Genomic DNA, 15,927 nt, shown 5'->3' on the forward strand with positions numbered 1-15,927 from the left:
TAAGTTGTGGATTTGAGAATCAGTAGAGCGAGTTTGCCACGCGTACTAGTACTTTAAAAGAATAATAACCAGACCACCCGAAATGTAGACTCTTACAATGAAACATTTTAAGGTGATATGGGTAAAACTACTTGGTATGTCTCATCTACTCATCTACACAACTACTCTATTCTTTGAAAAACAATATTTTGAAGACCAAAAAAATATTGAATGTGAATTTGTATGAAAAATAACGTTTAAAAATCATATTTGGACGAAAGTTGAGCTTGAACTTCTTACTGAAGAAACATAACCTATTTTTTGGACATCTAATCAAAATTTGGGAATGGAATAGTTTTGGGCCAAGCCTGTTGTTCCTTCCCAATCATATTTATATGATTTGTTATTGTATCCACGTATAAATAAATAAATAATAAAAAATAAATATAAAATTATGATTGAAAAAAAGGAACTTTACCTTAAATCTAAGTGGACAAGTGACTGAAGACATACAATTGACTCTGGAATGGAGCGAATGGCATTGTGGTAACAAACCAGTTTTTCTAGTGACCAGAACTTCGTGATATCTTCAGGAAGTTCCCAAAATCGATTCTTCGACAAATCTGGAACAAAGCAATGTAGAATATTATTCATAAACCAGAAATATATTCATGATAGTGCAAATACAAAAAAAAATCAGTACCTAAATGAAATATACACTGCTAGAAAAAATCACAACACTCAAATTGAATTTAGTAGGTACAATATCATTCAAGTACCGTGGTCCATGATGATGATTGATAATTAAATATCATGTGAATCAAGGATTCAGGACCGCATTTATTGACGATTCTTCAGGAACCAATCAGAAGCGTTGAACCATCTACTATAAACGTTCTTATTGGTTCCTTATTGTATTCTGGGCAACCAAAGCGTGATTGGCTAAGAATCTTTTATAAATACGGTCCTACCTAAGAGGCGAAAGAAGCCTTACACCTGAGGGACATATGCACTTTCAACGCTAAACTACGATTACAGGAAAGTATGGTTACATGAGGTTATGGTCGTGAAGGTGTTTCATTCCGGGTTTAAAAGAACGATTTATTTCAGTTTAAATCATCCCAGTGCATGTGGGCCTCAGTCAGCAATGGCTTATGCAAAGATTCAATAATTTGTCTATTGCATAGGTCACTGAATGTCGATTTTTTCTAGCATAAGCCCAACCCGGGCAATGACCTCTTCCTATTAAGTTTCTAATGCGGGTTTTAGTATAAATGAGTGCACTAATTCCCAGTCATTTTTTAGAGGAAAACACAAGAGCCTTAGCTTTGGAAAGCACCAGGTTTGGTATAAACGAGCAGGTATTATTCGTGATCCACAAGGGTCTGTTAGAAGTACAAATAGATTGAATCTAGTTTTATAGTTCCATCCTGATATTGGAACTATTAAGAACTGAATTAATTTCCCGGCTGCCTAAAAAACAGTCGTTAGGTCATTATTCGTTAGTAGTCGAGTGGATCAGATGCTGGGCTTTAAGATTCAGAGGCCCGGGTTCAAATCCTGGCACGGGCAAGATATTTATCTCGGGCCACTCCCGTGTTTCGGATGGACACGCTAAGCCGTCGGTCCCGGCTGCCTAAAAAGCAATTGTTAGATGTCAGAGGCCCTGAAATTGATCAGTTGCGACCTGAAAACTCTGACACCAGACCTGAGCCAGCCAGGTCACTCGATATTATTATTAACTTACAATAGAAAAACGATTTGATTGGGCTTTCATCTCATGTAAAATTTGTATCACAGATTGAATAAATTTGTTTTGATTGTCGAAATTATAATTCATTGTTTAATAGAAATGGAAAGAAGCCTTTAACCATCATTGGTATATTACAGATATTTATGAAAAATTCCAAGTTAATCGGTCAAGTAGTTCAGACTGATGAAACGATCAGAACCGATAAACGATCGATTCAGACCGATCAGTACGCCAAACTACCGTTTTAATACCAGTACACAATTTATCACAGGGTGACGTGTTTATAATATAGCTGGTAAATTTAGATGCTAAATCAGATTATCACAATAATATGATCTTGAATCATGATCATCTTTCTATGTTCTTCGGTAGCCACTCGGCCAAAAATTTCGAAAACATAGGTCTGTAAAATGGATTAATAAATAATTATTATTAGCCCTCCTATTAAAATTTCTGGTTAGAAACCATCCCCAATATTCAGACAACATATTACCAAAGTTTCATGCCGTTCTGTCAACTAGATTTCGAAAATAAAAATCTCAGTACCCTTTATTTGAAAAATTTTATCACAACATAGTAGCCCTATACAGAAAAGAGATAAATAGATTTCGAGTCTATAGAGAACAAACAAACTAACAAACACACAAACAGACATTCATTTTTATCGACCGAGCGAAGTGAGGTCTAAGATTCAAGTCGACGGTTTGGCATTTCTCTTAATGTTTGAATGTTTAAATGTTTATATATTTATATGTTGCGCATTTACGGCGAAACGCGTTAATAGATTTTCATGAAATTTGACAGGTATGTTCCTTTTTTAATTGCGCGTCGACGTATATACAAGGTTTTTGGAAATTTTGCATTTCAAAGATAATATAAAAGGAAAAAACAGCCTCCTTCAGACCCAATATTAGAGTAAAAAATCAGACTATAGAATTATTCATCATAAATCAGCTGACAAGTGAATACACAGGATGTGTGGACAAGCCAGTCTATTGCTGTATTTCCATAAGGTCTATAGTTTCAATCAGGTAGCTACTTTTGGATGAGAATACTGCGTGAGGTCTTCTGTTCACAGAACTACTAGTATATATAGATAGATAGATTAATAACCACTCAAGCAAAGTATCACAAAAAGGAAAATTGATTAACTGAAAACACGACGAATTACCTTTATTCTAATAGATAGTATAGAGTACAGATGAGGGCACTAACTGTGAATTTACCAGATGAAACACCAAAGCGCATGGAGTGTGAGTGTACCAATCTCCCGTACACACACATCGATGTTTGTTCGTACGATATTTTGCCGTCCTAATAAATTCTATCAGATTAAACGGAACTAGACAACATCATCTGTTTGGAATCATCTGTTTAATCTAATAGAATATATAAGGACGGCAAAATACCGTACGAACAAAAATCAATGTGTGTGTATGTATGTGTGGCTTTAGAAGCTTGAATAGCTTGGAGCTTCAATACCATCGCATCTCCTAAAATTTCATTAGTGAATTGGGAAGCATAACACATTTGTGAGGGAAGGCACACAGCTATAGCACGCGCAAGGATGATGTCACTCCAGGGAGTGGTGATGCTTACTAAATATCAGGCTTCGGGCTTCTTCCAACTTCAATAAGTTCTGTTTATACACTTTTGGTCCGTGGTCCACACTTACTGGCTACGAGGCTTGAATAATACTTGTAGGTATGAATGCTTATCACGAAACGAAAATGAATGCCTGCCTATTTGATGCACTGAAAACAATGGACTGAAACAACAGAGTGGAGTGCTTTTTTGGGAGTTGGTTGAGAGGCTTTTTTGTTCAGAGAAATTATACCAATAACATCAAAGGAGTGGCCGGCTTTTGGAAAGTAAACCCTCCACTTCCAAGTTATTCAGTAAATCTTGAAGGTTCTACAGTGCCTTCTACGATAAAGGTACGTTTGTACACAGAGAGCACCCGTCTAGTAATCAATTTACTGTAAAAACTAATCTCAGTCAGTGATATAGTACAGTTACCAGTAAAAACACTGTGCTTTAGTGAGGTGCACGTTATTTATTTTTTTGTTGATACAATTCTTACAAATCATATGAATATGATCAGGAAAAAGAACAGGGGCCCGTTTCACAAAGGTACAAGTAGGTTACAAGTCTTGTTGCCAACCATGGTTTTGGAGAACAGCTGATTACTAGCGTTTCACAAAAGCAGAATTGTAAACTTGTAGTTACAATGAATTTCTACAAGTTTACAAGTGATTTGCTTGTTACGAACAAGTGTTTCACAAAGATTTTCATTGTAGCCAACAATTTTTGTCAAAATTACTTGTTCGTAACCATGAAATTTCTACCGAGGTGGAAAGCTATGTAAAGGATTTACAAGTGATCATTAAAATGATTTTAAATATTCAATAAATATTTCTAATAATCAAAAATGCCCTATATCCCTCTAAAATTGATTATTTTGGAAATATATGCATCTGGAAATCAAATTTAATAATTTCCAAAATAGTTATTAATGTGTTACCTCATAGATTATGTGTACTATAGTATATATACACAGTATATATAGTATACATTATATATAGTACATCTACTATATATATACAGAGTACATATAGTGTGTAGGTTACAAATTCAGCAATAAATGAAGTAGACTGTACAAAAAACATTAAATTGCTTTCAAATATTTTCAAAGTAATTATTGAAAAGTACAAGTAACCTTTATAAAGGATGAAAAAAGGAAATCATCATGAAAATAGGTTATGTTTACTATTGAAGTACTTGTAGACTTGTAAAATTGTAAACTTGTAAACTTGTAGATCATAAATTTTTGTGAAACGTGAGTACTTGTAAACTTGTAACTACAAGTACTTGTTCGTAACCATGGTTGGTAACAATACTTGTACCTTTGTGAAATAGGCCCCAGGCATAGCCCAAAACTATTCTGTTCCCAAATTTTGATAAATTTAATAATAACATGTCCGAAAAAAGGTTATGTTCTTACGATGGAAAGTACAAGTTCAATTTCTGTCCAAAATAAAAAAATGAGCTAGAAATGTTTAATTCGACTGATTTTAATGGCAGTATTGGATTAAATGGTGTTGCTATCCTTGTCTGTCATTAGACAAAGCAGCAAAGCCCCATCATTTTCTAGCTCCGCTAAGTTGCTAGATCGTTCTCTTAACAATGTAGAGGATATATAGTCAATATTATGAAATGTCAATATTCAATCATAGAAAAATATATTTTCTTAACTAATAAAATATAATTGATTACATTATAAGAATGAACAGTTGTTATTGAATTTCTCTATAGTGTGAGATCCACGTTATAATGGCAGTGTTTCATTAGCAATGGTATTGCTATCCTTGTCTATCATTCAACGAAATCTCTTTCTCGCTTTACTCTGTTGCCAGATAGTCTTTCAACAATGTAGAATTAATACTTAATTAACAAAATATTCCATCTTAATTTATGAAAATTCATTATGAAATTATTGAAAAATATAATTTCTTGCTTAATAAAATATAATCAATTATTTTAAATGAGAATGAACCGTTAATATTACGTCAATAAACCGGTATCAGCTACCGTCTATAGAAGGCATTGACAAGACAGAGGATCGGCAACGTTGTTCTCGTATTTTTCTCCACTGCCATTATAACGTGGACCTCACTATAGTAGAAGCTGGAAGCTCAAACATTGAGAAGCGGAATATATGGTTGAAGACCCCTATGATTGGCCATAAGCTTTCGACCAATGAAGGCTGAACTCTACTGTCATTGGCCAAGACTAGACACGCCCAATTAGACCTATTCCAAATATGAGAATAGAAGAAAAGCAACACATGAAGATACTTAGTAACTAACAAAACATTTGTTTTTTTGTGGTTCTTATATTTTCGTGATTACTGGTTTTAAATTTATTTATATTCTTTCGTGATGTCTGGTTTTAAAATAATTTAAATTAACTATATTATTTAAACTATATAACCTATTCGGACTATGTGTAACCTTATCAGAATTTAGGAGAGGAATAGCACAAGGTAATCTTATTTTTTCCCTCCCTATCATTTTGATGATGTACTTATTGTATGAATCAATTAATATAAATTATAATAATATATCCTTACATTCTTAAGGTGTGTACAGACTTTCACTCTGCTCCGCAACCGAATGTCACTCCAGCAGAGCGATTGATGATCGACCGGGGAGCAAGAGTGGTTCGACCGGGGAACGCGAGAAGATCTAACATCTTCCGTAACGTTCATGATTGGTGCGGGGGCGGAGCGACTGTGGTTCGATGGAGGAACGAGGGTGGTACGAGGGCGGAGCGTGCTCGGTGCGGGTTGGAGGCGCGTATATGTGTACGCAGCTTTGGGGTGACAACTAACTACAGGACAAGTTTGTCGAGCATGTGTGAACGGACATGTATTCGAACGAGATACAGCAGTTTTCAACAAATAATAACAATAAACCACTGGAAAATTACAAATTATAATGATAGAGAAATTATTTAACCTCAAACAGAGCATCGAAGGAAAAAGTAAACAATGAAGAATCGAAGATAGAAAAAACTACCCTCAAAATATTCTAAGTCTTTCGCTGATGACACGTGGATGGCTAACATGTGTGTACACGCATGTTCAACACACTTGTCCTGTGGTCACCCATCCTCATTCATATTATCCATTGGTTTTGTTAGTTACTAAGTTTCTCTTCTCTTCATTCGTTGTCTAACCGTTCTAGTGAACTAAATGATCCATTAGATTTAAAAAGTTCCCAAGAAACTAAGCCTGACGTTTGCTGGACTTTGAAAGTTCTAAGGAAACGATAAACATTGATTGGCAGGCAAGGCATTTGAGGCGCGCAGGAAATGCGAAAATCGGTGAAGTGACAGACGTTGCATGCCAGAAATGGGGCAATTTCCAGTCGGAATGGCAGCTGGTACCAGAAGGCAGATGGATCATTTGCTCGCACATAAAAATAGATGGAAGATGTAGTCGAGGTACAGTAGGCGACCCGTAGCTTTGCCTGTAGCAAGGTATGGTTCGCAGGGTAATATTCACGGCTTTGCAAAAACATCAGACTTCAGGGACCCTAGATCCCTAGATGGAGGAAGCTCCCTACAGACAGAGATTCTTGATTCTTCATGAATGAGAGTCTTGCAACGTATCAACAACAATGGAAAGAGCATGTTGAATGAAAGTCAGCTGATAGGCTGTGTTGTGCTAAAAGGACCTAACTCCAAAAAGCTCTTTGTGTATTTTTTCGGATACAACACGTACCTTTGAGAAGATACAGAAGAGCATCTGTTGCTTATGGAAAGATACATTGAATCTCCTTGTGTAGCTTTTCGGATGAAACACGTTGCTTTTGAGAAGATACAAAGGAGCATCTGTTGCTTATGGAAAGATACATTAAATCTCCTTGTGTAGCTTTTCGGATGCAACACGTTGCTTCTGAGAAGATACAAAAGAGCATCTGTTGCTTATGGAAAGATACATTAAATCTCCTTGGGTAGCTTTTCGGATGAAACACGTTGCTTTTGAGAAGATACAAAAGAGCATCTGTTGCTTATGGAAAGATACATTAAATATCCTTGTGTAGCTTTTCGGATGAAACACGTTGCCTTTGAGAAGATACAAAAGAGCATCTGCTGCTTATGGAAAGATACATTAAAGCTCATTATTTATCTTTTCGGATGAAACACATTACTTTTGAGGAGATACAGAAGAGCATCTGTTGCTTATGGAAAAGTTATTTGTAGTATATCTAGAGTGAAAAGTATTGTTTTTTCTCCCTGAGGGAAAATTTTTGAAGAACAATTTTCCTGAGGGAGAAAAAACATTTTTCACTAATGATATACACAACATTTTTCCTCCACCTACATTTTTATAAAAACTTCAAATAAAATAATTTTTAAAAATGTACATGACCAAACAATGTGTTACAACATAATCTAAAAAGTAAACAGAAACAGCTGGCTTGTAATCACAGTTATCCTCCGACAGCGCTATCTGTCGGCAAAAGTTGTAACAACAATGGCCGCCACAACTACAGCTATGATGAAGTTCCCGTTTCAAATTTGATTAGTTAATGAGGACTGGTATTTTGAATAACATGGAATAAAAAAAATTATACATAAAGTGATATGAAGTTTGTAATAATTTTAGCATACAAACATAAATTTCATAAATATTGATGAAATGTCTGGTATTGATTTTAGTTGGTTTAATGACTACTCTATATGCTTCCTCAACTGAGCTTGGACCTTCTAACATATTACAATGTAAGTTTTTAAAATAGAGATGCTTCCCATGTTAAATGGGGTCACTTTTCCTCCCTAGGGAGTTTTTCTATGAACTTTCAATTTATTCAGAAAGAAGTTAAAAGAGTTATTGATGGAAGGTGTATTTTATACCACACAGGAATATATGTTTAGGGAGGGGCCCTTTGTGTGTTGATATTGTTTGTATGTGTGTGTATGTGTATGTATGTATGTATGTATATGAGTATGTGTCATGTGTATTTTTTCTTATTGAAAGTAATGTTTTCAAGCATTTTTTTTTTGACAATTCTCATACTCTGTTAAGAGTCTCTGGGAAGATATTAAAAACAAACAAACAAACAAACAAACAATTTCTGTTTTTTACTACTAGTTACACTAGTATTATTTTTCAGGAAGTTAAAGTAAGTACTTTAGACAGTAGGTGGAGGAAAAGATACATTAAAGCTCCTTGTGTAGCTTTTCGGATGCAACACGTTGCTTTTGAGAAGATACAAAACAGCATATGTTGCTTATGGAAAGATACATTTTCAAAAATGTTGGATGTTTTTGAACGGGTAGTATTGTAGCCCTGGTGGCCCTCCGCCGATAGGCAAAGCTACAGCACCCGGACTGTAAATGAGTTGTAAGCACTATCAGGAAAGCAGCAAACGGGCGGCTGTCACGAACCGACGGTCACAAATCAACATCTTTCTACAGACCTCGGTGATTGATAAGCGACCGTCACGTCAACTCGCAACCATTTATTCACAACTGACAAGCAGCTTCAAACTTTCCATTCAGAAGAGCTAATTATGTCAATCATGGCAAATGGTGTCATTAGTCGTCATGATTGAAGATCTCAGATGACATTGCAACGAATCTATCTCAAGGCGTATACAGACTTATGCGCCACGAACGCGCGCATTTCACTTCTCATCAACTGATGCAATACTTCTATCTTGATGTTTAAGTACAAATAGCATAATTAGCTGCTATGCTCATGCCTATTATACCTGTATTTGTACGAATACAGAAAGACACAGATACAAGTATTGCATCAGTTGATGAAAAGTGAAATGCGCGTGTTCGTGACGCATAAGTCTGTATACGCCTTAAAATAGATTCGTTGCAATGTCATCTGATATCTTCAATCATGACGACTGATGACACCATTATTGATGATACGCACATTTGAACGATCAATGATCGAACCTCTGTATCCAATATAAAAAATGAAGCTTCAGATATAGTAATCTAGTCTACTTCTACCTCGACATGCAATCATAACAAATTGGCAAAATCATTGTTGAGAAAATACATAGGTATTCACACCTACATAATGTTTGCATTCACATAACAGGAACGGTTATTTGGTCATCTTCGAAGTATACTACAATATCGGGGAAATAGCTTTGCTCTGGAGTACAAAAGAATAAACAATTTATTACGAAAGAAGAAATTATAATAACATTCATAATGTTCTATCTAATAACAGTACATTGAGACTAATTCCCAGAGGAATGCAAAAATTTCCCTCACAAAAGCCGGTTAAATTTTAATCCTGATTAACTTCACGTGAACCAAATCAGAGAAGACCATTTCAAAAAGATGGATCTACTGGAATTAATCAGGAATGAAAAAAACCCGGCTTTTTCGCAACCGGCACTAAGTACCTGATTGAATGATTACAAAGGATCAACAGCTGAGTCATAATTTTGACACAGTCCCACACACATGAACTCGCTCACTCACTTCCATCACCAACAGACGACGAAATAATGATTATCAGCTGTTTTTCCAAGGATGAATAATAATTATCCTTTTAATGTCCTTCAGCGAGTTTTCCCAGGGATGAGACCTAGTGCAATCGAATCTTTATATTATAAACCTACTATGCTCTGAATTTCGTGAGAATCGTTAGAGCCGTGGAATCGTTAGAATCGTGGTGAAATACAAACATACGTATAAACATCCAAACATCTAAACATATAAACAGAAGTTGCTCGTTTAATAGTATAGGATTTTACGAGATTTTATAATCCGAGAAACTACAAGAATTGCAATATAATCAACAAAACTATGAAGCTTCAGATATAGTAATACTTTTTATGAGATTTCATAAACCGATATTTCACAAGTTCTTAATATACCGTAACTCAAATACAGTAATTCATTTCAATTATATGAATCTATGTACAAATAACCACATTCAACTTCTTAGATAAAAAATAATTTAAACTCAAAAAGAGCAGCGAAGAGATAATAAACAACACAAAATTGAATTGTCTATTCAAAATTGAAGATACATTAACCTAACCTCAACAATAATGTTGTTGAAAGCATTTCTCTGATGACACAAGATGTATGACGAGCATGTTGATACATCTCAGAATTAGTGAAAAAATTGGGGCACAGCCAATCAGATAGTACAATAAAATGTTTCAGTAGTTCAAATTTATTGAAATTGCTTTCAGATAATCGTTTTCTATATCGCCAATACCAACAATAAATTGGTCTCTCTAAATTAGACTCAACCCACCACGAAGCTTGAATTACTTTGATCACTGCAGCTGCAATACAGTGGGAATGCATTTTCCAATAACGGCTGCATTCCAACATTAGCTATGGTGAAGCCCACGTTATAATGGCAGTATTTTTGATCAACATTGGTGTTGCTATCCTTGTCTATCATTCGACAAAGCAGATGATAGCGCTATCCTCATCTAGCTCCACAATGATGCAATATCGTTTTTTGATAATGTTGAAATATAATAATTATTCATCATGATATTCAATCTCAATAATCAAAACTTATTATTTAATAATTGAAAAATATATTTTCTTGTGGAATAGAATAAAAATTGATTATTGACAGAGCGAAGTGAGGTCTAAGATTCAAGTCGACGGTTTGGCATTTCTCTTAATGTTTAAAAGTTTATATGTTGCGCATTTACGGCGAAACGCAGTAATAGATTTTCATGAAATTTGACAGGTATGTTCCTTTTTTTATTGCGCGTCGACGTATACAAGGTTTTTGGAAATTTCGCATTTCAAGGATAATATTAAAAGGAAAAAGGAGCCTTCTTCATACGCCAATATTAGATTAAAAATCAGACTATAGAATTATTCATCATAAATCAGCTGACAAGTGATTATACAGATGTGTGGAGAAGCCAGTCTATTGCTGTTTTTCCATAAGGTCAATAGTTTTAATCAGGTACTTGTGGATGAGAATACTGCGTGACGTTTACTGTTCAAACTACCAGTTTTAAACAAGAATGAACAGTTGATATTACATCAGATATACTGGTATCACCTAACGCAGTGACAATGCAGAGGATTGGCAACGCTGTTTCCTATCTTTCTCCACTGCTATTATAACTTGGACCTCACTATAGCCGAAGCGTCATTGCAGTAATCAGCGTTTGATCCTGCATGCTTACGGAGATCACAAGATCACTGCCGTGAGCACATGAGATTACATTGAGAGGAAGAGGAAGAAGAAAATAAGAAGATGTTGTCATCAATGCCTTCCCAATGAATGGGGCGGGATCTCCCGTGGGGATGCAGCCCTTGATGTGGCAAAGGGGATGCAAGAAATCAATAAACCACCTCAGTGTAGTCGAGACCAAAGTTGACGGTAATTGCTTCATCAACAGGCGACCTTCTTGCGTTTCATTAACTTGACATTAATTTATCAGAAACAAGAGTTTCACTTTGCAAATGTTTTCAATGAACTTCATGAAGCGAACCTCCAACCTGAAGCCTGGAAGACCGTAGACCCAGGACCCACACCCGGCGACTATAAAAAGATGCTTTGTACGAGTTGACAGTTTCCTTCTATGTAGACAGATGACTGGCAGATTAAATAGAATTGTTTCAATTACTAACATCAGAATTGATTGATGAAAATAGAAATAGGCCTACAGTCATCCAAATTTAATTCAGAATCTTTATGCAAAACTTCATGATAATCAGTTCCGTAACTTATAATGAATGATGTAACAGGGTAACAACTAAACATCAGGCTCAGAAAATTCCCGTATAATTCATGTCTTCATTTAGAAGATGTAGTTCAGATGTCTTCATTGAGAAGATTTAGTAGAATTTATAGTTCAGATGTGATTGTGCATCAAACAACATTATCATATTATACCTCTTTCCTGTTCTAAATCCAGGCATTATACTGTATAGCCTAGTTGGGATAAAATTGTTTGAAGTTACTCAGAATATTTTTCCATATTAATGGAGATTAGGCTGGGCACATACCGATTAGTCAAGACAAGACTAGTCAAGTTTAGTCACAGTACTTCACATGGAATCATGTCTAATTGCAATGACTAATCAGTGTGAGTTGCGTCATAAGCAACAATGTGAAGTATTTTGACTAAACGTGACTAGTATTGTCTTGACTAATCGGTGTGTGCCCAGCCAAAGTGACACTCAAGGAAAGTAATATTAATGAAACCTTTACATCATAAGAAAATGTATCTTCTACAGTATATCAGTTGATTAATGTGGTTTTGAATGAACCATAGTGTTCGATGGTGTTTCAACTTTTTGAATAAACAATCGTGAATTCACTAGTCCCTGTGAGCAAAGAGAATAAAATACTATTTTAATAGAATAGAGAATAGACATTAGTTTGTTTCTGCTGTGATTAAGATATTTTATATGGGATTGCGTCAAGTTCTTTGGCCTGATCCGAACACGTGACAGCTCTAGACTTCAGTCTTGGAAGTTGTTTTGATTGATGCAATGTAAACGTCGTCTGCAAAGTGAAGAGTGAACACAGAAGAGCTCTGTAAACACAGGAGGTCGCCTTGTTTGTCCTGTCATTGGCCCGAGTAGAGACACAACTTCCTTAGCCACTTTCAACCTATCATACATGCACAGTACTTGACATAACACCATCATGAGTCAAATACCGTCCTATAGTTAGGTCCACATTATAATGGCAGTGAAGAAAAACATTGCCGATCCTCTGTCTTGCCAATTCCTTCTATAGACGGTAGCTGATACAGATTTATTGATGTAATATCAACTGTTCATTCTCGTTTAAAAAAATCAATTACATTTTCCAATAATTTCATAATGAATTTTCATAATTAAGATGAAATATTTTTTCAATTAATTATTAATTCTACATTGTTAGAAGACGATCTGGCAACGAAGCAAAGTGAGAAAGAGATAGCGCTATCCGCTTTGTTGAATGACAAGGATAGCAATACCATTGCTAATCAAACACTGCCATTAAAACATGGACCTCACTAAAGATCATACTCCACTACCTTAAATAATACAATAAACCAAAAACTTTGTTTACTATATTGCTCGGAAGATAAGAAATATGGTAGGCTTTTATTTGTTAGCTTTTTTGTAGTTTAGACACTGTGTATTTTTGTAAATATAAAAAAAAAACAAATTTAATTTTTGTTATGAAATGAAGAATGCATGTAACTCCTGAGCAAGAGCTTCATCAGGCTGAAATGCATTCCACATTTTATCATGAAAAGTAAGTGTTTTTTTAAATATTCAAAAAGATACAGTGTCCAAGCTACAACAAAGCTATTATATAGTGTTTTGTCATCTAAAACAATATCTTTTTTATTTAATGTTTTATTCAAATTTGATCTCTTGCAAAGAATATTGAGGTAACTCATCTTTTGTACAACCTCATTTTCCATTTATTTTATTGACACAACATACTCACAAAATGAATAAATAATAATACAAATGAACTTTCACCCAAAACTATACTCAGAATAAACCTAGTTGAGAGTTGCACAACATATTTGTGTTGCCAAATAGTGTGAAGCTTCAATCTTCTCATGCGAGCTCATACGACTAGATATATTATATGAGTCATGGACTAAGATCATAAGTAAGATCTTTTACTTTACTCATAAGATAGCGATTGGTTTATAGACCTGTTGTTTTCAAAACAATTACAAGAGAGTTATGATGCTGCTTGAAATATCCCGCTTGATGGAGATTGATTTCAAGTTACTGGAGAAAATCTCCAGCTATAATTAGTTGGGAAGAGAGCAGAAAGGTCCAGGATAAGTGTTGAGAAATGAGCGTGCTAAATACCAGTGTGAAGGCAGAAACAAAAGAAGGCCGATAATGATCAGTGCACTTTGGAAGAGCTATTAAAATAGCATTAGACCCATCACAAATGTCATTATGAATGATCTATCTTCCATCACAGGCCGACACTTCCAAATGAAAGCTCAAACAGGATGCACGTAATAAGTTCATGAAACAAATCTTCCTTCCAACACCTTCTTGTACATATTAATCAATATTCTACATGTATTTACAATATCCTACATTACTTTTTTACAGATGATTTAAAAATAACTACTGTGCTTTGGTATAAAGTACGAAAAAACGGCCAATAGTTGGGGTTATTCTTTATTTAAAAAATAATATATAACAGGCCTATTATGTTAATTGCTCAATCACCATTATCACGAAGCCAATTACTAATTAATGCAATTTTCCCTACAGAATATGAAATACACTTTCACTTTTATTTTTACCACAGATATCAATGAAATTAGGTAAGGCACAGGTTTATTCACTTTATTATTGATTTATTGTTATGACACATTGTTCACACATTGATTCAATAGCTGCTAGGGCCAACCAACAAATGGGGTTTATTCTGAGGACCTGTTCGCCCTTTAGTGATGTAGAGCCTTTGATTCTGATTTATAAGTCACTAGTGAGATGCTTGCTAGAATATGCCTCAGAGATATGGAATCCATATCATATGGATAGAATAAATGTTCTAGAACGGCTTCAAAATAAGTTTTTAAGAATCATGTTCTATAAGAAATTTAATCGTTTTTGTCCTTTTGATTTCCCAACAGAGTCACTGAGAACTTTATTCCATATTACATCATTAAAAGTTAGGCGTGATGTTAGAGCACTTATTTTTCTTTTTGATCTCTTAAATAATGAAATTGATTCATCATACTTGCTATCTAAAATGAATATTTATATCTCACATGTGGCTCGTCGATCTGAATTTTCTTTTTTGGTTCCTCGTTCCAGAACACTTAGAAATTACAATTCTCCTCTCAACAGAATTCAGAGAAGCTACAATAGTTTGTCCGGGCACCTAGATCTCTTCTGGTTCTCTCGCGCTAATTCCGAAAAGCTCTATACAATGGTCTGGTCTGAGCATTGATATTGTGATCTGGTCTACATCGATCATTTTTCATGTATGTGTGGGTGTGCATATGTTTTGGGACTTGGAACTCATTAATAAGTTATATTTTTGGTTATTTCATTCTTTTAACACTTGTGTTAGTTAAAGTTATATTTTTGGTTATTTCATTCTTTTAACACTTGTGTTATTAGAATTTTATATTTTCCATTTTTGGACCTTTTATGAGTAGTATTTCGATGCTTTGTATTCATCTCATCTTTTCATATTATTTTTTTTTTTAATTATTGTATTTTTCCATATTATCATTTTGTACCTTATTAACATATGTAATAGGATAAATATTACCATTTGTACCTTATTTCTTTTTATAATTTTTCATAAGTTTTCTATATATTATATTTTAAGATTTTGCATTTTCTTGTAAAGGGGACATGTTTGGGAAAAACCCGTTGGCTCCATTGTAAATGAATGAATAAATAAATAAATAACAATTGTTTCAACATCATATAACATGACGCAACTGCAACAATTATAGTAATATTCCTAAGAATGTACAGGTTTATTCACCTCCAGAATTTTAGAGAAAAATAATTCTAGCTGAGAAAGGCAGAATTAACTCCAGGGACACTGAAATATGGGAGTGGTCAAGATAATGTTAGCCACGCCCCAAATTCAACGAGCAGTCTCATTGGACAACCACTTGCATAAGAAAATGCTTGCTTCCTATTGGCAGTTGAGCTGTGGA

General features: G+C 34.7%; 1 protein-coding gene across 5 annotated transcripts in view; it reads right to left on the reverse strand.

The window, feature by feature from the left end:
• Positions 1 to 15,927, reverse strand: part of LOC111047900 (leucine-rich repeat and calponin homology domain-containing protein) — a 155,718-nt gene that overhangs the window by 54,631 nt on the left and 85,160 nt on the right. For all 5 annotated transcript variants that reach the window (XM_039424832.1, XM_039424834.1, XM_039424831.1 and 2 more), the window contains exon 2: positions 458 to 602. In XM_039424832.1, coding sequence (XP_039280766.1) covers positions 458 to 602 — 145 coding nt within the window. The remainder of the gene's footprint in view (positions 1 to 457; positions 603 to 15,927) is intronic.

Source organism: Nilaparvata lugens, chromosome 3 (genome assembly GCF_014356525.2).
Source record: "Nilaparvata lugens isolate BPH chromosome 3, ASM1435652v1, whole genome shotgun sequence".
Classification (NCBI taxonomy): Eukaryota; Metazoa; Arthropoda; class Insecta; order Hemiptera; family Delphacidae; genus Nilaparvata; species Nilaparvata lugens.